This window comes from Hordeum vulgare, chromosome 1H (assembly GCF_904849725.1).
Source record: "Hordeum vulgare subsp. vulgare chromosome 1H, MorexV3_pseudomolecules_assembly, whole genome shotgun sequence".
Taxonomy (NCBI): domain Eukaryota; kingdom Viridiplantae; phylum Streptophyta; class Magnoliopsida; order Poales; family Poaceae; genus Hordeum; species Hordeum vulgare.
Window position 1 is genome coordinate 111,136,726 of NC_058518.1, and position 25,367 is coordinate 111,162,092.

The window sequence follows — 25,367 nt, forward strand, 5'->3', positions numbered from 1 at the left end:
TTATTGGCATTTTTGTGGTGACCACGTCGGACCGCGAGTTTTAATATAAGTCGTTATCGCTGTGTTCAGCGGCATAGTAGGAGCAGGCTCTGCAACTACCTTAACAAATCTCGAGGACGAGATTTTCTTAAGGGGCTAAGGTCTGTCACACCCTGTGTTTTGACTCTCCTTACTAAACTAACTTATCTCAAAAATTAGGACCAATTAAAAAATATTATGAGTGCTTGTGATACTTGATGTGATTGTTGTTTGTTTGCTTGCTTGCTTGTTTGCTTATGTTTAATCCCAATGTTGTTGCTATTCTCCACACTCACTTCCTTGACCCAAACTCTTGCCTAATGATCATGCCATGTGTACAGGACCAGAAACTATTTTTACCAAACATTTTTTTTGACCAAAAAGCATTTCCTTGATTTAAGCTTCAAAAACCCCTGAGTTGGGATTTGTACTACAAGTCCTCAAATTAGGGAAGTTAATTTGGTACCAAATATTTTATTAAATCCCATTATCAAAATGGCTTCCCAAAACCACAATACTCTTATTTTAGAAGTAATTTTACTATTTTATTGAAATACCTTTCTCTAAGGCTAGAAATGGTTCGTTATGAAGGAAAGTTACTTTTATTGCTTTCAAACTATTTTAGAAAGTTTAGAGAAACTCAGTGGACATATACATTCCATATATAGGAGTTTTAACACATGGTCATGTTCAAAATATTGGGCAAAACCCTTCAAAACACTTCCTCCCTATTTCAATCTTTTGAAATATTTCTGTAGGAAATATTCTCAATAAATTCCAGTAAAATTCTAGCATGTCACACATGTATTATGTGATGATCTTGTAAAGTTTCATATCAGTCCAAGTTAATTTGACTCAGCTAAACATTCCAAACCCTATCTATCCAGATCGAAATTTGAGCAACAATAGATTGCCAAATGTCTCCAATTATGCTCAAATTTGGTGGACATGTTCTGATACTCTAATAATGCATCCACACCAAGTGGTGCATCAAGGAGAGTAGAAGAACTTGTCCCAAACCCCTCTAAACCTTCTATGTTGATTTCTATCCTTGGGAAACTTTTTGGGCATGTTCTAATGCTCAAAGAATGCCACCAAACCCAGTTGTGGATTTGTGGGAATTGATTTGCCTAGTTCTCCTTTCATGCGTTTTTCAAGTCTACATTGGAAACTTTCTCCACCACATCCCAAACTTGATGTCCAAGCCTATTTTCACCTATTATGTGATCCTGTTAAGTTTCATAGCAAATGGAATCCATTTGCTAGCCCTAGCATCCATGAAACACCTTCTCTCCAATTACCAAAACTGCTGCTTTGGCCCGTTCCACTAATCTCCTTGATCTTAATTTTTTGTCCCAACTTTACCTAGTTCTCCTTTACCTCGAGTAACTTTGCCATGGCCTCTGGTCAATTATTGGAGCATGGCTTCACCTCTCCAACTCTCATTTTTACCTTGGCAACACTATTTTACCCCTCTTGTTATACTTATACTCAAGACAAGGCCATCACCTCTTTCCTCGGAGCCTCTACCATGAAAATGCATCATTACAAACCAAAATATGGCATGCTCATGTAGGAAATATGAGCAACCCTTATGAAACTTGTTTTTGGCACAAATTTGGCCTTGAACTACAACTACTGGCTAAACACCTCCTCTTGATCTGAAACTTTCTAGTAGTGTAGTCGTTCCGTACCAAATACTGCTAGACAAGGTTTTGTTTCACAAGCCCTCTAGTAAGTGCCCTCATTTCTAGCCCTAAGTTTGTTGCTGCATACTAAACCACAGTCAAAACCCAGCCTAACCATCTTCTTATACTTACAAACTCCACCATCAGCTTCCTACATGCATGCCCTGTGTTAAAGACATCTTTGACAAGTCGTAAGGACACTGTAGGCATGAGTGGCCGTGGGGACCGCACCACTAGCATGCAAAAACGGTGGTCTGCACCTTGGCCTCTTGCTGCAGCTCGGGTCTAGTAAGGACTGCGTGTCCCAGAGTGCCACAAAGCCTCCCTTGACCATCAACGTCGCTCCTAGATGCTAGGGTGCAGCCAAAGGCGCTAGGCACGGGCCTGCCCCCCGTGTCCAAAGCATCCTAGCGCATCTGAGGTCCCCCTCTTCTCCCCCTCTCCTATTGGCTCTCCCCGAGCATTCAGAACCTGCAGACCAACTCCCCCTCCTTCCTAGCAACCTCCCGAACCAACACCGAGCTTCTCCCATGCCCTGTGATTCGCCCCCATGGCCGAGGTCATCCGCCGGCCCCTCGCTCAAATCCGAGCCTCTTAGGCGCCCCTCCCCCTCTAGGCCACGTTAGGGAACCACAGTTGCCGTGGAAACCCCTTCCCCAACTGCTCGAGCTCATGTCCTCGGTCGGGCCACGCTTCCCAGACCTGCTGTCATCGCGGTCCGCCGCCATCACCGACGATGCTCCTTTGGGCCTCATAATTCGTACGGTGTGTGTATGGGTGAGCCTCCCCCTCCCGAGATCGCTGACGGCCAGGCGGTCACCAGAGATGGTCGATGTCGCTGAGGCACACTGGGAGCGCTCGACCATGCCTCCCCTCCCCTCAAGTGAGCGCCCACGTGAGGAAGGGGATGAACCTGCCAGTGGGCCTGGCAACCCCACTGGTTAGCGTCTAGGACGGTCGGGCCCCCTAGTCGGGTTAAGTGGAGAGAGCCTCTGGTTGTGGTTGCCTTCGTGTGTGGAATATAGTCGAGCAAATACGCATTTGGCGTGGCCTCCGCTGGCGCGAGCGAACAGTTGGACCGACCCGCGACCTGTCTAGTGCGCACATCGTGATTTAACCCTCTCGTAACCCCCCTTTTCCCATTTTATTTTTATAAGAAACTTCTAAAATCCACATTTAATCCATTTTAGCTCCAAATTAGGTGATAAAAGTTTATATATATTCCAAAAATCATGACCTATTCAAACATGTGCTTTGCACATTTTTCAAAGATATTTTATGTAGAGATCTTATGCAAACATGGATCTCATTATTTCAAACTACACATTTGTAAATTCTTGCAGCACTCAAATCAACTCGAGATGGAGTGATACCAATTTCCACAGACTTCTAAAATCACGCCCTAATTTCCTAGACTTGGTGAACATTTTTATCTGCTATATTTCTGTTGCATCAAATAAATAGCCCCTTTTGCTATTTGTTCCATATTAGATAATTCATAGGAAATTCATACCAACTCCAAATCAAGTGAAACCACTTCCTAAATGTTTCTAAATTCATGCTCTTTTAAATGAGTGCCTCCACTCATTTTTAGAAGAATGATTTCTCTAGACTTCTTGTAGGATCACCTATTCCTCCTTTCCCCCATTCAAAAATCTCTGATGATCCAAATCTCCTAGAACGAGCTACACGTATTTTTCCTATGACCAGAAAGGTCCAGGAAAAATAAAGTTTATATTTTTAGAGAACTTCTGTTTCTGTTTGCTATGTGGCTTACTGTGGTTGTTTCCGACGATAGTTGACGAAATAGACGGGGTACTCGGAGTTGGACCGAAAGACCTCGAATACCCCGGACACCTATTAGGGCAAGGCAAGCAACCCTTTGACCATGCCCGAGAAACATATTTTATGCATGACAATGTTGATTACTATATTCCGATCCATATAGTCATGATTAATCGGTAAACCTTCGATATGGTGTTACCCAGGGCTCCTCTAGGGCAATTGCATTTGAGCATAAATTTGCCATCTATGAGGGTCACGCTATTGTAAAGTTGACAAGTAGATAGTAGTGCTACAGATAGGATGAGCATATGCATGGTAATGGAACACAAGGTGATATCAAAGGTTTTACGAAAACCCCGTCGGGTGCCACTAATGCCAGAGGGTGATGGTGTTGAGCTGGATGACCACTTGAGAAAGATGTGGTGTACCGGAAAGGTTTTGTGTGAGTGGTTTCAGAAATGGGATTAGATTTAAGATTTGTCAACCGTCCCAACCTTACATGTGCGACCACAATACCCCTTTATGGGATGTGGCTGTGTTGATTACTCTGGTTGTGCTAGCAAGGAGCCCTCATTACTAGTGGTGGGAGTCATATGGTCACTCTCGTGACGGGGTCATGCCATGTAGGGCGACTATGCCATTTTTACATGTTCCGGGCACACCATTGGTCCCTGCATGGATGGTATGGTCTAGAGTTGGTGCTCGTAAGACGTACATCATGTGGGTTGTGTACAAACCGAGTGGAATCTTTGTCTAGTGTGGTCAAGGTAAAGGCATTGATCGGGTACTTACCTCGGGTAAGTTATAAACCACGAGTTGTCGATGACACGGAAGTTTCCTAGATCTTGTGCGTATAGCGTACAACCTCTGCAGAGTATAAAACTATTTGAATACCCATGTCCACAGTCAAGGACAGTTGTGTGGTGCTGCTTAAACTACGTCGAGTGTTTACATATAAACCAAGTGTGCGTGTGTATAGAGGAGTCACATGAGGAAGTGATTACTTGGTCAAGTTTGGTGACTTGACAGGGATGATGAGCATGAGGTGTTCAACCCTCGGAATATTTATATTGATATCTGTAACCTGTTCTTAAGGTTACTGTTTACATAATAATGCATGACTATCTACATACATGACCATGTTTATGCATTTATAAAACCTGCCTTCCGCAAAGGCTGCATTATACTACATATTGTACTCAAATACATAATCCGCCTCATGGGCTGTTTGCGAGTACATTCAAAGTACTCATTGGCTTGCCACTGGCTATTTCATTGACCAGGTAAGAGGGAACAGGAGATGGTGAAGACTACCTTGGTGACGTTCTTGCGAGCTAGGACGCTTCCCAGTCAGAATGCGTGTAGGTTAAGGCTGATGGCCTGGGTTCATGATTTTGACTAATATTTCCGCTATCGGTCAAGTTTGTTGTATTGGCCTCCAAGGCCCTATCTATGTAGGACTTGACCGCAAGGTCATTATTTGTATCAGACGGTATGTATGGATGTAAGACTCTTGTTATTCAGTTTTTGTGTGTTCGATAAGCAATGATCTCTGAGATCACTAAGCTCGTTCATTTGGCGATCTTGACTCGTAAGTCGGGGTCCCCACATTCTTCCTCTCCTCAGTCCGCCGCTCCTCATCGCAGCTCCCATGCCCCCTCTGTCACCATCTATTTTGTGGCCATGGCGACACCCTCTCATCGTCGTTTTGTGGTGCCTTGTTTGTAGCATCCCCACCTCCGGTTGCAGCAAACCTCCTAGTCTCGATTCTCCCCTCCTCCCAGTGCACCATCACACCAACGGCCAACGATGGTCATAACAAACCCCCCTATGTCGGTTCCAGCACATGGGGCCACGGTCGTAACTTCTATAGTCGTTGTTTGTAGCATCCCCGATCGCCGGTTGTAGCATCCACGATTGCCAGTTGCAACTTGTGTGATTTCCAGTCGCCGTTCATCGTAATAAATGGTGGTAAGAATTATTGTCTCTGGTGGTACCAAAAATTACGTGTGATTGCAGAAAAACCCTATGTTGCCATCGACGAGGGTTGCATCTTCATGAACGGTGTAGCAAAATATTTTGTCGGCACTAGCAAAAAATTATGCAGTTGCAGCAAAAAAATGTTGTCATCTAGGTTGCAGCATCATCACGCATGATGTAACAAATGTCATATGTGTTAGTAGCAAATTCTATCATTGGTGGTAGCAAAAAAATTACTCGGTTACAATACAGTGTTGTCGATGTCATCGGGGATCACACAATAGGCGCATAATGGTTGTAGGAAATTCCACCACGGGTCGCAGCTCCTCCATCGTCGGGTTCCAGCAACTCTTGCCAACAGTTGCAACATCCCCTATTACATCGTTGAAGCATTCTGCCGGCTAGGTTCTCATAGTCTCCACGTGCCGCCATCGCATCTCCTTGAAGCACCTCTACCTTCATCCCCGCTCTCTTTTGTAGGAAAACACTGTGGATGGCGGCGCGAAGGAAGAATTAGCTCGGGGGGAGGCGGTTGGCAGCTCATCTCTTACGAGATGTTGTCGGTCCTTGTCGAGGAGGTTGCGGAAAGGGAAAAAGTTGCACGCCGCATGAGGTGGTCTCAGGCGAGGAGATAAGGGAGAAAACTGGACGAGGGGTGGGATGGGCCCCCACACCCTATGTGTCACCCTTGCAGTGGTTGGGGTGCGCGTGGGACGCGACCGGTCGAAGCTTCGGTCGAGACACTATTCCCAAGCATTTACCTTATATATGAAGCATTAAAGCGCGTCAACAAACTTTTTCTATGAAATATTTACAAAATTATGATGATCAACTAGAAGTTACTTTAATCTTATCCACCTTTGGTCGCCACCGCTTCCATCGCTCCTCCATGACCTAAAGTGGTAACGATGTTGTCGTCCCAACACTCCAACATTGTAATCCTCTTTGAGATGTAGGTGTGCACTATGGGAGGCGAACCTCTTCAAAAAATGCACGTCCGTGGCAACAACGTTGAGCATGGGTTCATGGATCATCCACGTCAAGTTCCCCGTTGAATGGCCTCGAGCTTAGCTTCTGCTTTGTCGAGAAGAGTCGTCGAGGAGAACCGTGAACCACATGATCTTACACCAATCAAGACGACGTGAACCATATCAATTTAGGTATAATCAATATTTAACACTGTCTAGATATCCGCCGAAGTAATGTTAGAGGCCCATCCATTATGGGTTGCTGCAGCCAAAGGTTGACCTGATTGGCCTTTTCGATAACATACCATTTTGTGAGTGTCGTGTGAATGACCCTGACAATAATACCAGGGGTACGAATGAGGGGTGGAGCCTAGCTAGGGCGTAGAGGATACAACCGGGTGTACGAGTTCGGGCCCCACTCGGTAGTGGTAACGACCCCACGTCTCGAGCCTCGGAGGCTATTGTTCGATTATAGAGTATGAGATAATACATAATGTTGAACCCTTGCTCAGGAGCCCACGGGTGGCTTATATAGAGTGCGCCACGACCGGTCGGACTTCATTACAAGGGCGAGTAAATGCTAATAACTATGAAAGTTACTAGTAACAGCAGCTCTAACTCTAGTGTTACTCACGCACATCTTCACTGCACTTGATGTGACAGTTCAAGTCTGTGGCCGTTATAGTCTCTTCGTTGCACATGTCCTACGGCAGTCCGAGTGTTGAGGGACGTCCAACTGTACGAGACAGTCCGAGTGAAGTCATGTAAGCTGAGTGAACACATACTTGTCCGAGTGAGATTGTGACTACATAGGTGACTTTTGGGACGCTGATGTCCATGTAGGGTCTTGGACAGGCCTAGGGATGCAGGTCCATAGGACTACTCCTAATGTACAACCCCATCAGTAGCCCCCGAATTTGTTGGGGTTTTACTACCCGAGTGGAAGGCACACGATCGTGCCTTCGGCGTCTCAGGGGCGCCAATGTTGTATCCCGGGGCTACGTTAGTCAGGCTGTGAGTAAACCGCCACGGATTCAAGAGTGAAAGATTCCATGTGTGGAAGCACATCAGTTCGCATCCAATTGGTACTAATTGAATACCTTTCATGAAGGTATGTTCAATGATTCGGACAATCACGATCTGGGGCTTCGATCATCCAATCGGTGGAGTAGGACCGGTCCTACTTGCACCATGGCGCGGGAGATCTGATCGTCTTTTTCTGTGGTCTGAATGCTTGCCGTCCCCTCATTATACGCTCCGGATAAGGAATTCACTCTGGCAATGAGGGGGAGCGGATTTTCCGTGATATTTCGAGTCGATGGAGCGCGTTGGGAAGAGGAATTAACAACAACGTGAGTAGTGGAAGTAGTGGATGGGCGCCTCGATTTCCATGCCTGAAATGTCGTTGTCGTGCTACAGGAACGCTGTCACCGGGATCCTGTAGACCTTCCTCGTGCAGGCGGAATACTCGATGGGGCATCTTCTTGTAGCATATAAATAGGCCGAGGTAGTAGAGGAAGCGAATCGTGCCACTAGATCCGAGTCCCCCTTGCCTCCTTCCTTGACCCTCATGGTTGCCTCCTCCAGAGTTCTTCCACCTCATACGCCCCGCCGTGTAGCATGGCGAAAGGTGTGATAGCGAAAGCCGAGAAGGCCAGGAAAGGATCACGCGGTTCCTCCTTGAGTGCCAGGGCTCTTCCACTAGGATGGATCCAGGGCGACTAGATGTCGTCCCGGGTCTCCAAGGATCGAATGCCGGACCTGGAGAGCGAGGGCTTGGTTGTTTCGGGCAGTTGACGACTGCCAGCGAGTTGGAACCATCGTCGAGGGTTGACGAGCAGGTGCTCCTTTTCACCCACATTGAAAATGGTTTCTCCCTGCCCCCGCATCCATTCTTCCGATCTTTCCTCAATTTTTTCGGCGTGCAGCTTCACCATATCCCCCTAATGTTGTCGCGTACTTAGCTTCTTTCATATCTCTATTTGAGAATTTCCTCGGGTGCTATCCGCACTGGGATTATTCAAGCACCTGTTCATGTGCCGAGTGATGACAGTGAAAAAATCTTATCACTCAGGGGGAAAACGCATGTAGTCCAGCTCTATGGTTGTTTAGGAATCCAACTCAGGGGTGAGAGTAGTTTTCCTCGGATGTCCTTCCCCAATTCACTGAAGGGTTGGCAAGACTCCTAGTTCTACTGTCAGGACTTCCCAATTGGTGCGGGTTAGTTGGGTCTTCCGTTTTATTCAACCGAGCGAATTTGGTCGGCTCCCTCATTATCCTGTCGAAGGAAGAGAGTACGGACGTAGATATCTTGGTGATTGCATTTGTTGCTTTGTTGTGGAAAAACATCAATGGGATGGACCTCCTGGAATTATTTTTCCAGTGGAGGATCCAGCCTCTACAGGAAAGGGCTCGTCCCATGTGGACGTATAGCAGTCCGGATGATCCGACCCGCGTTCACCCGGAGGATATTGGGGCACAGCGGCAGGAGGAAAAGCTCAAGGCCATAACACTTGTGCGAGACAATCCCATGGGCACCAGATTGGTGCCACCCTTCTCAGCATAGTTGCCTTCGAATGAGGTAAAGCTTCACGAGCTTGAACCGAATGAATTTCTCTGTTGCTTGTTGTTTTCATTTGTTCTGACTTTGTCACTCGGCAGGCTTTCACAAGACTGGCCAGTTCTATCTAAGCGATTGACCGTGCCCCCATCAACATGGCGAGTGACACCGAGCATCACGAGGACTTGGAAGGCGAAGAAGACAAAGATGGCGATGAGCAGACGGAGGAGAGTGAGCACGAACCCGGGATGAGGAGGAGTCATCCCCGTCTGATGAAGTTCCATCCGAGACTCGCTTGAAAGCACGTCAGGACCCTCGGGCCCGTATCTGGGGTGCTAAGACTATGAAGGTGGTGAAGCCGACTATGTCGGCTATGCCGACCTGTAGTTCCAAATGCAGTCGGAGCGAGCTGGAGGTGTCGCCGGAGATGGTTGCCAAACACCCCAAGACCACGACCTCGAAACCCAAGAAGGCTATCCTCCCGCACATCAAGGTCGGCATGCAAGTTGCTTCAGTGTAAGTACCTCTGTCGAATGATTATTTCTTTGCTAGTCAAGATATTCCGAGTGATGACTGGTCTTCTTGTTGTCTTTGTTGCAGGGTGATACGTAGACCGCCTCTCTGGAGTCGAAGACCTCCGACAAAGGGCAATCGGATGCCAGCGTCGCAGCTTCTAATTGTACCACTTGGGCTTATTTATGTGCCAATCGGGCCTTAAGGATCTAGCCACGTGATAATGCTTTGAGTGTCTGTGGATGTGTGCAGAGCCACGAGTTGTGATTGAACTTGATCTCGTCGGCCCTATGGCGGTTGGAGGAGCATCCAAGCAAGCTGCAACCCCCAGCCAAGTGATTAAGTCCTCGACTACCCAGATTCAGGTTCCTCGGGCTCGGGAGGCTACTTTGGTCGGAGTGTCACTCGGACCAGGTCCGTCAGCCACATCGTCGCTTCCTTCTGTGGGTCGCAACCTCTTCCAGCTACACCATATCTCGTAGGATCAGGAGGGAGCACGCAAGGCTGCCCTAGCTCAACTGGAAGTAATATTTGGGCGGCTGAAAGAAGCGTACGATTCTAGTGAAGCCATGGCAAAGAACATCCGGGTGAGTCCTTTTCGTGCACACATGTTTTTTGTTTTTGAACTTGATCTCGAGTGGGTTTTCTCTAAGGCACACCCACTGGTTGTTATTTTTGAGTGGGAGCGCGCTGAGTGAACCCACTCGGTGTATCCCTCAGGCTACCGTCGAGTGGAGCAATTGGCGGTAGTCTTAGTTCCTGTTTTGATTCGAGTAAGGTAGATAGGGTACGGGTCCCTTTTCCTTCTCTTATTTTCCCGGTGGGGGCACGCTGAGAACACCCATTGGTTGTAGTCCCCGAGGCTACCGTTCACTCGATCAGTCGGCGGTAGTCTTTGAATTACTATATTGTATTTTGCTTGACTTGTGTCTCTTGATGATAGACTACCTGCGGGCTCTGGAGCCGTGATGATGCTGTAGAGAAGGAGCAGCAAGCCCTTCTACTAAGCCTTGATGCTGAAAAGGCCAAGAATAAGCGACTGGAGCAGGAGAAACACGCAGCTGAAGGTAAGCTCTCCTTGTCCGACTGACTCTTGATTCCATCGTCTTTCCTATCCGACTGAGGCTATCTTGTCAGATCGCCTTTGTGGGAGGCTGAAGAATTCCATTTCTCTAGTTACCATGAAGGAGGCCCTCGAGAATAGGGATGAAGAACTCACATCATCTTGGAAAGAGGCAAAAGCAGAAGACCCAAGCGGCTGAAACCAAGCTTAAGACGGTCGGGACACTTGAAGAAGACAATGGCTTCAGAAGGCTCGCGCGGAGAAATCTGTTGTGGAGCTTGCTGAGCTGAAGAAGCACTATGCCGAGTGGGAGACCAAATTGGAGAATGCTTTCGCAAAGAATGATGAACTGGAGCAGTTCATAGAGGACTTCATCAAGGAGCACTATGAGAAGCTTAAAAGTATGTTATGCATCTGAATGATCTCTCATTGTCGCCTTGCAATTTCCGAGTGATGTTTTCTCATCTTTTTATTTTTCGACCGAATCAAGGCTTCTCCATTGGTGTTGAGGAAGAGATGGCGTGAATAGAGAAAGAACTAAATCCGAAGGCGAAGCTCCTAAAGGACAGTGCAGCCTTAGATCTTCTCAGACTGGAAGCCCGCGTCGACTTTGTCTTGGGTTGCTTCAAGTGGCTTCAATCGGGCGTTGGGGAAATAGATCAAGAGAAAACCACTGAAAATGCACTCCCAAAGGACGCCCAGACCATCGTGAACCACGTGAAGGCCATCCCCAGAGAAATCAAATCCTGGAAGAAGTCATTGGCGAGGGCCAGAGCCGACATCGTCCTCTCACTCATTCGCATCCATTGTAAAGGAGTGGATAAAGAGAAGTTGGAGAATCTCCGAGTCATCAACAGGAAAAGCTCCAAGGTCGAGGACTTCATGGAAATGTTCATGGTGGCCGCCACCCAGATTGCGGATCGGATCAACCTCGACACCTTCGTAGAAGCACTGGAATCTTCGACATCCGAGTGGCTCTCAGAGGAAAAACCATTTAAGTTCCAATTTGCCTCAGGATGCCGAGTGGTTTTATGTAACCCGAAACTCTGAGCAAGCTTTGAGCTCCCTCTTATGCGCACCTTTTGCTGAACTTCGTTATATTCATCCATATTCAAGTTTGGATCTTATTTGCTTGGTTGTCTTTATTCGGGGTCACTTTTACTCGGTTGAAAGAGGGTTCGCATCTGAGTCTCCGAGTCTGGAGGTTACCCTCACTCGGGGTTGTTTTTTACTCACGCAAAAGCTAGTTCGCAACTGAGTCCCCGAGCGTGGAAGTTCTCCTGACTCAGGATGGTTTTTAACTTAGGCGAAAGCTGGTTCGCACCTAAGCCCCCGAGTGTGGAAGTTGTCCTCTCTCGGGATGGTTTTTAACTTAGGCGAAAGCTGGTTCGCAACTAAGCCCCCGAGTGTGGAAGTTGTCCTCGCTCGGGATGGTTTTTAACTTAGGCGAAAGCTGGTTTGCAGCTAAGCCCCTGAGTGTGGAAGTTGTCCTCACATGGGATGGTTTTTGACTTAGGCAAAAGATGGTCCGCAGCTAAGCCCCCGAGTGTGGAAGTTGTCCTCACTTTGGATGGTTTTTAACTGAGGCGAAAGCTGGTCCACAGCTAAGCCCCAAAGTGTGGAAGTTGCCCTCACTCGGGATGGTTTTTTACTTAGGGGATAGCTGGTCCGCAGCTAAGCCCCCAAGTATGGAATTTGTCCTCACTCGTGATGGTTTTTGACTTAGGTGAAAGCTGGTTCACAGCTAAGCCCCCAAGTGTGGAAGTTGTCCTCACTCGGGATGGTTTTGTTCATCTTAGCGACCGAATGAAGATCTTGCTACATTCAAAACCGTTGTAACTTAGGCAAAAGCTGCTGCGCAGCTAAGTCCTTGAGCGTGGAGGTTGTCCTCGCTCGGGGCCGGTTTTTGTTCGTTAGGCAAAAACGGGTTCATACTATGAAATGATTTACGCCCATTGGGGATGCGTTTCACTGAGGTGAGTGGTTTGACCATAGTTGAAGGAAATATTTTATTCTTCTAACCATTTGAGTTTATTAACTGAATGAAATGATACGTTCTAAGTATAGAACTTGCGGAGCATATCCATGTTCCAGGTTCTGGGCTCTTCCACCCCATCCTCAAGGTTGTATAATAGATAAGCTCCGTTGTGCAGGAATTTGGAGATGGTGCATGGCCCTTGCCAAGGAGGTGCCATCTTGTGGAGTTTTTGTTGGTCCAATCGAAGGACCAAGTCCCCTTCTTGAAATGCTTGGCCCCTGACTTGCTTGTCATGGTAGCGTCGTAGGTCTTGTTGGTACAATGTGGACCAGATGAGGGCTAGCTCTCTCTTCTTCCAAGAGACCCAAACTGCCTTCATGTGCTGCTTCGGCTTCAGCTTTGTTGTACTGCTCCACTCGGGGGAGTTGTGACGTAAATACGGACATGAAAGCATCATAATTATCGTTAGAACAACAACACATATTGACATAGAATATCTTATGCTAGAGTAACAATTCATTCACAAGGTGATGGTGATGATCTATTCCTGCACGGTTCCGCCCGAGCTCCGCACTACGAGGTATAGGTTTGAGTTGCACGTAGCAAAGTTGTGTCTCAAAAACCCTAAAACCTCTAGTATATATAGGAGGAGGGGAGGGGCTAGCCTTGAGGCTCAAGAGAGCCTCAAGGGCGCCGGCCCAAAGGAGGAGGAGGATTCCCACTCCAATTCGGTTTGGGAAGGAGGAGTCCTCCTCTTCCTTCCCACCTTCCTCTCTCTTTTTTTCTTCTTTTCTTTGGTTTTCTTCTTGTGGCGCCATAGTCCACTTGGGCTGGCTTCACCTGCCCACTAAGGGCTGGTGCGCAACCCTAGGACTATTGGGCTCACTCCCTGGTGGGTGGGCCCCTCCCGATGAAAACCCGGAACCCATTTGTCACTCCCGGTACACTCCCGGTAATGCCCGAAATCTTTCCGTGGACCAAATGAAACCGTCCTATATATCAATCTTCGTTTCTGGACCATTATGGAAAACCTTGTGACGTCTGTGATCTCATCCGGGGCTCCGAACAACCTTCGGTCACCAACACCTGTAACTCAACTATACTAAAACATCATCGAACCTTAAGTGTGCAGACCCTGCGGGTTCGAGAACTATGTAGACATGACTCGAGACACTCCCCGGTCAATATCCAATAGCGGGACCTGGATGTCCATATTGGATCCTACATATTCGATGAAGATCTTATCGATTGAACCTCTGTGCCAAGGATTCATATAATCCCGTATAACATTCCCTTTGTCCTTCGGTAGGTTACTTGCCCGATATTTGATCGTCTGTATCACTATACCTATTTCAATCTCGTTATCGGCAAGTCTCTTTACTCGTTCTGTAATACAAGATCCCGTGACTTTTGAGTCACATTGCTTGCAAGGCTTATATGTGATGTTGTATCACCGAGTGGGCCCCGACATACCTCTCCATCACACGGAGTGACAAATCCCAGTCTTGATCCATGCTAACTCAACGGACACCTTCGGAGATACCTGTAGAGCACCTTTATATATAGTCACCAAGTAACGTTGTGACGTTTTATACACACAAGGTATTCCTCCGGTGTCAGTGAGTTACATGATCTCATGGTCATAGGAATGAATACTTGACACACAGAAAACAATAGCAACAAAATGACACGATCACATGCTACGTTCATAGTTTGGGTCTTGTCCATCACATCATTCTCCTAATGATGTGATCCAGTTATCAAGTGACAACACATTGCATATGGTCAGAAAATATTAACCATCCTCGATCAACTGGCTAGTCAACTGGAGGCTTACTAGGGACATTGTTTTTTCTATATATACACACATGTAACTATGCTTTTATTCAATACAATTATAGCATGGATAATAAACTATTATCTTGAAACAAAAAATATAATAATTATTATTTTATCATTGCCTCTAGGGCATATTTCCAACATGAGGCACGCGAGCTTCTAGCTCTTGCCTTCACGCTTGTCTTCTCCAACCTGCGTCACCTTGCTCCGGAACTCGACCTTCAGTGTGTTGTCGATCCGACGCCGGCAGGATCCCATCATCTCTCGTGGGGCGAAGTCCGCCCTCACATGGCCACTCTCGTGGAGCGGTGCACCCGGGTGCCCGTATCCTGCGAGGAGGAAGACTAAGACGCCGAGCACGTGGTCATCAAGGGTGCCGCTGGCGATCCCTCCTCCTAGGTGTCCTCCATCTTCTGCCTACCTATTCCTGTGATACTAGAGAAGACCCTGCCTGGTTGGGCGTTAAGCTTTTGTCGTTTTTACCTTTGCTGCTCTCCTCTTTTATTTTGCTCTTGAGGTAATGGCTTGCATGCTGATGGTCATTGTAGCGGGGCTACAAAGCCTAGGGAACGCCGCTGTAGCTACCGTAGCTTGGGGTGACGAGGGAGGTACGACCTTCCGGGAGTTTTGCCCTCCTAAGGCACCTCTCGTGTCGCCGCCTGCTTGGGTGTTGGACTCACTCCTTGCTGCCGCCGCATCCTTAGGCCCTGCATCTTTTGTTAGTGCGCATATTTTGATTCATCGTTAGTTTTTCGTAAAGCGGGAGGGTCCAGGTCAGGGCCTGTGAGGACCTTAGCTTGTGGATTTGCATCGGTCCCTCGCATAGTTCCTCCGATGCATCTCCTGTTTCGCAAGAGGGATGAGGTGAAGACCCTTTCCACTACAAGAAATATGCTCATACATGACGTTCTTTAAGATGTCGTTCATGAATTCATCATAAATCTATGACGATTTCATCCGAGATTATCATAAGCCGTTTGAGGGGATCAAATCTACATATAAATTATGATGATGCGAGTCAAAAACGTCGTAACCGCGTAAGATGAGATCGTCATAACTTTTACGATGATTATAAAAATGTCATAACATGTTCTAACTATGTTTGCATGTCACTCGTGGGTCCATTCTATACCACCTCATCATAGTTTGTGAAGCAACCTACTATTCTGTCATTCCAAAAATTCTCGAAAAATTCTCATAAATACTTTGGATCATATATTGCTCAAATATGTGAAAACCCTTGCTTCCATAGTTAGAAAATAATTCAGAAATATTCATTTTCCTATTATGTTCATAATAGCACTTTGTGAAGCCAGTGTTATTTCTATTTCTTTATTACCCTCATATTTTTTGGGCACTCTTTCCTATCCAAATCATTGCCTCATGAAAACTTTCATAACGATTTGCCTAGTAAACCTTTCTCAACAAATTTCCAAAGTTTGTGTTCAGCTAACAGCTTTGTGAAGGAAGTACTAGATAGGAATATCCTGATGAGTTGAATTTTTTCCACATCTTCTATGTGCCCAAAACATAGCTCTCCTCAAAATTTTAGCCCCATCCAACAATCCATGTGAGCTCATCATCCAATCTTTGTTTCTGGTAATATTTTCTTTTCGTGAAGCAACTACATTTTATATTGCTTTATAGTTTCAATTATCATATTCTATCCAGATTGGCACATTGTGAAGGAAGTGTCACTTTTGCATGTCCAAATGGTATAATTTTTTTACAGTGCCTACATATGCCCAAATTAACATCATATACCAAATTATATCTCAATCCATTCATTTATTTGATCCCAGCTTCAACATCCATATTTATGCAAAGTGTGTTACATTGCAAAGCAAGTGCCACCTAGGTTCCTCCATTTGACCTAAAAATTTGTGAAGAGAGTCTCCTTAGTACATTATTATCCTCAGCCAAAATTTAGGCCCGTTGTCTATGTGCATTACCCGCACCACTAATCAAACACTTGGCTGCTAATTCATGTTTGCGTTTAGTTCCGTCTCCTCGTGAGATTCTTCTATTGTACTCTTCTTCCTAACACCTACCAAGGGATTGTCCAACCCACCAGACATTTCTATTCCTCCCAGAACGCGTGGCAACGCAACGGTCAGGCAGTGACCATGCAGCTGGCATGCAAGTTCATGCGCTCTGGAGTTCGGGCCCTCGACCACCATCCAAACCTCGACGTCAAGCCACCACACCATGTATTTCTGATTAAATAGATACTTATGTACCTATAAATGATTTTTGGTAAAAATAAAGGGCAAATATAATGCAGCCGCAGTTCAAATTTGACCCGCTTCCAGCTGATTCAACGAAAATTTGTCTTTTTCACGAGAGGTCGATAAAAGCCTTTAACACCCAACCATTTGGTCAATTGTACATTAAATATGTCCTAGTATGTTAGAAAAATGAATTGGTCCAATTTTGCAACAAATATATGGTAAGTCCTTCACAAAAAAACTCATTTTGGGTACTCGAAAAATGGAAAATGAATTTTCCGTCCAAAGAAAACGAAAGCTTCCGTAAGCAACATTGTTAGCCATTCCAATACGCACCCTTGTGCACAATATGAGATCATTTCAACAAACTATGTCATGAATGTGGCCATAACTATTTCAACAAACTATGTCACGCATGATAGCCCATTTCTAAGAACACCTTTTCAAAATAATTTCCATACTACAAGTTTATTATTTTACCTGGTAACTTAGTCATATATGATGACACAATGCGAAGGTTTTCCATTTTTTACTTTTTTTTGTATTTTCCATGCCCATTACAAAATGCGGTCAAAACAGCAGGTATGACCGTTTGTAGCTAGGGCTTGATTTTTGCAAATATTTTGGAGTATCTATGAAGAAATAGATACTTTTTTACCTAGAAATGTTTTGTAAAAAATAAATAGCAAACTATAAGGCAGCTGGAGTTCAAATTTGACCTGCTTCTAGCTGGATCGGCAGAAAGTTTTTCTTTTTCACGGGAGGTGGATAAAAACTTTTGATACCCAACCATTTGGTCAATTGTATATTAAATATGTATTAGTATTTTAGAAAATTGACAGAGTCCAATTTTGCAACAAATATTTGGTAGGTTCTTTACAAAAAAACCATTTTTGCCACTCGGAAAATGATTAAAATAGCTAGAAAGACGAGAAATGCATACAAATTGGTCCTCATCCATAAAATGTGGTCTAACTCTAGTGCAAATTTGTGTGATGCCCATTTGCAAAGTATTTTTTATAGATGCTTTAAAAAATTCCTCTATTTTTAGTACTTGGAAACTATTTTAAATCACTTAATTTTCGAACCAATCAAAACTCTTCCCATGAATCGATGACATGGCGCCCATCCATCCATCCATTTATCTCACCATCTCACATCCATCCATCCATGTATCTACAGAAAAAAATGAAAAAAAGATCACCCCATCGCAGCCCAAACCCTAGCCCAGGTCCCATCGACCCCTCCCCCTATTGCACCCTTCCTCCCTCGTCCCCATCTCCTCGTCGCCACCGCCACCTCCTCCTCATCTGCGCCCCCTCCCGGTCCAGTCCTCCCTCGTCCCCATCTCCTCGCCGGTGCCACCTCCTCCCCGACCCCGCCACCCTCCCGAGAGGTGGAGGCAACGCAACTGTCTGTGCGTGTGTGTGGGGGGGGCTATGGAAGCCAAGGAAAGAAAGGTAGAGAGAGGGAGGATATGGTGGCCATGGAGAGCTTCTCATTGTTTCTGGTGGCCGTGGTGTCGGCGACCGCGGTTGTCTACCTGTGAGTGGCCGCGTGGGTGAGCTGGCTGCGCCGCGTCGGGGACATCTTTTGGCGGCAGGGGATCGACGCCCCCCCATCGTCCTCCTTCCTCACGGGAATATCATTCATCCACCCTATGGCCAAGTTCCCACTCTGCCTCCACCTCCAGTTCCATTCGCCGGAGATCGACCACCGAAGATGCTGCCGTGGATCTTCAGCCGCAAGGGCAGCTCGGGATTCTCATGGGACTCCACCACCGACCAGGTCACCGCCGGCATCTCGAATATGGCTTAATATAGACTGGGCCAGGTATACCAGTCAGTCTTGAGCCACCATAGGCCTCCCTCTGCCTTCTTCGATCGATTCCCCACCACCACGCGCAAACCAACCACGCTACCCGTTGGAAATCCCTCAGCCCCGAAGGCCAAAGTTAGCAAGTCGATCAATGCTGCTGCTCGCGCTGGGCCCGCGCGTGCTCCACTGCGCCACCGCGCGGGACCCGGCGCCCCACCCATCCTTGGCAGCCGCGTGCTCCACCGTCGGCGGGGCGGCGCGGTGCCTGGGGGTTTCACGGGGCAGTGACGGCGGTCACGGGACCAGGAGAGGAGTAGGAGGAGGAAGAGGGGTGAGGGCGGAGGCGGCGTACTTCTGGGACGTGTCGGTGCCGGTGGAGATGGGCGAGATCCACAGCATGGATACGCTCGACGCCGCGCTCGCCTCCTTCGTCGACCACAACCAGCCCACCAACGTCGATTGGTACGGCGCCCCCCTGACTGCCAGCCAGCTGCCTCTGCTTACACACACACACCCTGTAGCCTGCCAATGCAGCCACAAACTGCAGCGCGGCTTGAGAGTTGAGACGCAAAAATTTCGCGTCGCTGCTTTGTTTTTCAATCCGCGTGTACTCTTGTTGCTCTAGTCCTCGGATCAGATGCCGAGGGCTCTAGTTGTTCTTCCCAGGATGGCTAGCTGGTGCCGGAAATGCATCTACCTCAAGCCCAAGATGGAGAAGATAGCAGGAGAATTCCCACGGTTGATCTGAATCCCTTGAAACGATTTCATCCTCTGACTAGACAATCAATCGTCCTGGAATGTGCAGGAGTAATTTGTTGATTCTCTGACTAGACAACACATCTCGTTTCTTCGCAGAGTTAGGTTTTACTTTGTGGATGTCAATAAAGTTCCACATGTCGTGGTAAAAAGAGTGTAACACCGTGGATTTTGCCCATTTCTTTTTTCCTTTGATTTTGATCGGGTTTCGCTTTTTGTGGCTTGATAGTTTTGAAACCTAAAGGGATTACCCTTGATTTCTTTTTCTTTGTGGCTTGACAACCTTCAAACCATCCCAAGACCTAGCCATTCTCATCTTGAGCCTATCCCGATATTCTTTTCCATGGGAATATTCCTTTTTCTATTAAAGGAATAACCTGTGTTGCCTTGGGTTGTGAAGCAACCCCAATTTCTATCATTCCAAAAATTCCCAAATAATTCTCATAAATAAATTATGTCATATCTTCCTCAGATATGACCAAATCTTTCTTTGCCATGTTCAAAAATATTCCTCAAAAATTCATTTTCTGATTCTGCCCTACTTGTCAAGTTGTGAAGCAAGTACCCTTTTATTTGCTTGATTACTCTAAAAATTTTGTGGGCACTCTTTCCTAGCCATATAATTGCCTCATGCCAAAATTCAACTCAATTTAGCTAGTAAATATCTCTTAGCAAATTTCCAAAGTATCTCATCCAGAAGAAGCTTTGTGAAGCAAGTGCTAGCTAGGAGTGTTTGAATAAGTTCAAACTTTGCCATCATCTCAATATGTTCAAATTATGCCTCCCACCAAATTTGAGCATCACTCCTTGAACCATGTGACCATAGCATGAAATCTTTGTCTGTGGTCATTATTTTGGTTCGTGAAGCAACTATATTTTATGTTGCTCCATAAATTCTGAAATTTTACCAGGACATTCTCCTACCTATAAAACCCCTCTAAACCAATTTTGAGCTCATTTTATTTAATCAATTATTCCCAGTAATTCTCCTAAGTTACTGTCCAGAGGGATATCGTGTGAAGGAAGTGCCACTTTGGCTTATCAAGATGGCATGAAATTTATACAGCATCTTCATAGCCCTAAATTTTTTATCTCTTCCAAGTTTCAGCTCCATCCAATAAAGTATGTGAGTGCCACATCAAAATCCTTGTTCTAGACTAGATTAGCTAGTTCCAAAGCAACCCTATCCAATATTGGTCATGTGCTCCTCAAATTTCACAGGATCATAGTCCTTCCTACCCTAAGCCTCCCAGACATGATCTTTTTCTCTTATCTCCTTCCTGTTGATCACAGTGTGGTGCCCAAGCTTGCTACAGGAAACTTTAGGTGATCACTCCCATCTAGCCACAGTTCATTGCTTCGAGCCATCATCTCTAGGGAACTATTCTTTGAAGGGACCACACTCCAGACATGTTTTGGGCACTCGGATTTGTGGCATCGCCGAGTTCACGCGGTGACCACCGCCCTGGCATGCCATGGACGCGAGCTGCGTGTTTGCTAGCTCGGTGTCACACCCCAATTTTTGGCTTTCCTGATTAAGTAACTTATTTCAAAATTAGGACCAATTAAAATTTTTGTGAATGCTTGTGATGCTTGGAGTGACTATTGTTGCCTTGCTTGTTTTAATGATTGTGTTTGATACCTAATAGATCATGTCACTCTCCTAATCACCTCCTTACTCCATCATCTCCTACCTGATGAACATGCCATGTGTTTAGAACAAATATCTATTTTTACCAAATATTATTTTCACCAAAAAGCTTTTCTTTGAACTAAACTTTCAAACCCCTGAGATAAGGTTTGTACTACAAATCCACAAATTAGGTAGTTTATTTTTGCACCAATTTCTTTATTTCAAACCATTATCAAAATGACTTTCAAAAACCACCATATTATTATTTTAAAAGTTATTTTATTATTTTATTTAAAAGCCCTTCTATGAGGCCAGAAATGGTCTCCTATGAAGGAAAGTTATTTTTATTGCCTTCAAAATATTTCAGAAAATTTAGGGAAACTGACTGGATATATTTATTCCATATTTATGAGTTTCAACACATGGTCATGTTCAAAATATTGGGCAAACCCCTCCAAAACCATTCCTGCCTATTTCAAGCTTTTGGAATATTTCTATAAGAAATATTCTCAATAAATTCCAGTAAAATTCTAGCATGTCATCTATGATATTCTTGATGATCTTGCCAAGTTTCATTTCAATCCAAGTTGATTTGACTTCCCTAATCACTCTAAAACCCTATCTGTTCAGAATCGAATTTGAGCAATTCTACATTATGAAGTATCTCCAATTGTGCTCAAATTTGGTGGACATGATCCAGTACTCCAATGAGGCATCCACACCAAGTGCTACACCAAGGAGAATAGAGGAACTTGTCCTAAGACCCTCAAAACCCTCTCTGTTGGTTTCTGACTTTGACAAACTTTACATTATAAAGTTTGTCCAATTGACCTCAAACTTTTTTTGCATGCCTTAATGCTCAAATAATGACCCTACACCAAATATTGGATTTGTGGGAATTTATTTGAATAGGGTTCTAAGCAGAAACCCATTTCTGCCCCTTTCTAGGGTTTTTCAAGTCTACAATGGAAAACTCCTCCAGCAAATCCCAAATTTGGTGTGCAAGCCTATTTTCATATATTATTTGATCCTGTTAAGTTTCATAGCCATTGGAATCAATCTAGTAGCCTAACCACAGATCAAACACCTTGTGTGCACTCATTAATTTGGCTTGTGTTGCCCCTTCTACTTTATTCCTTGAGCTCAACTTTCTACCACAGCCTCACATAGTTACATTTCACCTCTAGTAACTTTCCCATGGCCACTGGTCAATTATTGAAGAAGGTCCCTTTGTAACTTTCTCTCATTTTCACCCTTGGCAGCACTATTTTACCCTTCTTTCCATTATTCTGCTCAAGCTAATACCCCCAACTATTTCCAGAGCATCTATTATATGCCAAGGCTTCATTTAGAGCAAAGTTATGGCATACTCATGTGGAGAAAATGAGCAGCACCTCTTCAAATAGATTTCTGGCTGAGTCATGGCTTTGAACAGCAAGTAGTAGCTATCCTCCTTTGTTTGATCTGAAACTTTGCAGTGTGGTAGTCCTTCCATGCCTAACACTGCCAGACATATTTTCCCTCCAAGGCTTCCCACCTAAGACCCACCTTTAGCAGCTCCAAGTTTGTTGTTAGAAATTTAACAACAGTCAAAGCAGGTTCAAACCAGCCCCAGATGCTTCCAAACTCCTCCAGTGCATCGTGGCAAGCATGCCTTGCATGGTTGACACCTTGGCCTGGCCAAGGGGTGCCCCAGGACACCAGGTGGAATGGTGACCACCACTCGAGCATGCAGTACTGGTGCTCTACACCTTGTCTTCCTCCTGCAGGTTGTATGTGGCCATTACAACATGTCTCGGCACGCCACATACCTCCATTTGACCAGTCCAACGACTCCCCAACTCCAGCTTGCCTCCAAAACCCTTCTGGCATGCTTGTCTACCCCGTGCTCTCAGAGCTCGAGAGAGCCTTGAGCTCTCTCCCTCCTTTCCCTCAACCATCTCCTCCACCCCTTGAACATTAGCAGTAGAGGGCAGCTCTCCCTCTCACCCTGGAGCCCTCTCGAACCCCCTTCCTCTCCTAAGCCTCCTTCCCTTCTCCATGGCCGGCATGGCCGAAGCTTCCGAAGAATCTCCGCGTGAGCCTAGCCAACCGAGGGTGGTTTCCCCTCGCCCTAGGCTCTCTGGCGAGCTGCAGTTTCCACGCACCCCCTTCCCTCTAGCCCTCCGGGCCCTCCTCCTCGCTGCAGACGCCAAGGGCAACGGCGTCGACGGCCTCCCAGGGTGCACGACGGCTCCCCATTGCAGCCTCCGAAGAGGTCGTGTGTGTGGGGGGGGGTGGAGGCGGCGATGTGTCTTGATCTCGCCGATGCTCCTCCTCGGGCCGGGAACGGCCGAAGACGCGGCGCCGCGCAGCCCCCTCTTCCTCTCCTCGCAGTCTCCCTGCAACCACGGCGTCGGCACCTTTGCGTCCCTCCCCTGTAGGCGCCGGGCAGGGGAACGGAGGCGGCTAACTCCCCCGAGCACGTCGGTGGCCGGCACACTGCCGGGGGGTGGCCAGACCCGCCTGGGGGAGCTCCTCCCGCGGCCGGTCTACCCCCCTGCCTCCCCTGCATGCAAGCCTCAGGAAGGAGGAGACCCTGCAGGCGGGGCCCTCTGGTCAGCCACTCTAGCCGGCCACCTGGAGTAAGTGGCCGCGCCCGTCCAGCGGGCGTTTTCCCCGCGCGATGGCGCCTTTCCTGGAGTACGTGTCCGGCGTGGCCGGGTGCTCGCGGCTGGAGCCACTGGGCTGGCCCAAAGGCCTATCTGGCGCCAGTGGCGCAAGATAACTCCCCCTAGATGCTGAGCCCTTTATCCTTTTCCCATATTCCTTAATCTTCTAAAATCCATTGCAAATTCATACTAACTCCAAATAGCATGATTCAAATTTCTGTAGGTTTATAAATTCAAGCTCTATCCACCCATGTGCTTTGAACATTTTTCCAAGATATGTTTCTGTGGTGTCTTAATAAAAATCCAAATCTAGATATTATTAACACCACCTTTCAAAAACCCCATAGGCTTCATTTCAATTCCAAATGGAGTGATTCAAACTTCCAGAGACTTCTAAAACCATTCTCCATTTTTAGAACCCTGGTCAACATTTTTTTGTGACTTATTTCTATTGCTTATAATAAATAGCTCCCTATTGCTATTTATCCCACATTAGAAATCCCTAGTAAATTCATTTGAACTCCAAATCCAGTGAAACCACTTCCTAAATATTTCTAAAATCATTCTCTGTTAAATGGGTGCCTCCACTCATTTTTAACAGAATGTTTTCTGTTAACCTCTTCAAAGGACACCTAGCCCTCCTTTCCTTCCATCTAGACACCCCTGATGATTCAAACCCCTTGGCAAGGATTCAGGTATTTTTCTTATGACTAGAGAGGTCCAAGAAAATATAACTTCTATTTGTAGAACACTTTTATTCTGTTGGATGTGTGGCTTATTATGGTTATTTCCGATGTAGTTGACGGTAGATGGAGTATTCGGGGACGGAGCGGAAGACCTCGAAGACCCCGAGGACTTACGTGAGCAAGGCAAGCAGCCCTTTTGCCATGACTTAAGTATATAAAATGATGCATGCTAGAATAGCAAGTATTTTCCGTTGCATGTGAACACGATGCCGGTTCATCATTGATGTGATGGTACCGAAGGCTTCATCGAAGCACTGGCATTGATAGTAATGATATTCATATGGCTCCTCGGAGCGCAAACATGATGAGCTGATCCTACCATCTACGAGGATCATGCTACTGTCATGTTGACTAGTAAAGTAAGATCATGCTACTGTCATATGTAATTCTTTTTCATAGTAATAAAGAGCTTATTTGTTTTGTGCCAACGGTTCCGTATTCTAGAATACTTGTCCTTGGGCTGGAATATGGGGTGTTCCGGTTTCCTCTGAGCCGGGGTGCCACAAAGAGGCAACATAAGTGTTAGTTGACAGGTTTTATCTCAGCCTATGTCACTTCAGTTGAATGGAAATTTTTGAGTACCATACTTATTAGCTTACAACGACCTTGATACCATCTGACTAGCTTATTTTAAATCTGCAATTGCTCCCATATGTCTCTATGCATCTTCCTTCAGAAAATGCCTACTATTCAGGTAACGTCGTATTTATTTTTTGAACTTCTGTATCTATCACTTTATGACTGGAATTCTGAATTTATTATGACGATGTTTTTATCCATTTCCAGTTATGACTGAAGATGCTGCCGTGGATCTTCAGCCGCAAGGGTGCATCGGGCTTCTCGTGGGCCTCTATCGCCGACCAGGTCACCGCCGGTACCAACGAGGAGGAGGAGCAAGATGTCGGACCTGTCGTGCGACGGGGACGGGGTGTGATGTCCTTTATGTGGGGAGATGCAAATAAAAGGTGTACAGGTTAGCTTCCAGGAGTCATTTGCTTTCCTTCTGTGAATGTAATTTAGCTATAAAACCTTTTATCAGTTAGTTTTAATATGTAGTCTTGCAATGGTGTAAAATACTTGGTTGGAATTGCTTGTTGAACTGTGCAGTTTAAGAGTATTCTAGGTGGGTTTGTCTCTCTTTTT

At 46.0% G+C, this 25,367-nt stretch overlaps 1 protein-coding gene across 1 annotated transcript; it reads left to right on the forward strand.

Moving 5' to 3' along the window:
• The first annotated feature begins 18,589 nt into the window (after positions 1-18,589).
• On the forward strand, positions 18,590-19,354 carry LOC123397347 (thioredoxin-like 3-1, chloroplastic). The gene is made up of 3 exons (XM_045091928.1): positions 18,590-18,900; positions 19,105-19,176; positions 19,294-19,354. The coding sequence occupies exons 1-3, from the start codon at positions 18,590-18,592 to the stop codon at positions 19,352-19,354; spliced, it is 444 nt and encodes a 147-aa protein (XP_044947863.1).
• Positions 19,355-25,367: the final 6,013 nt, after the last annotated feature.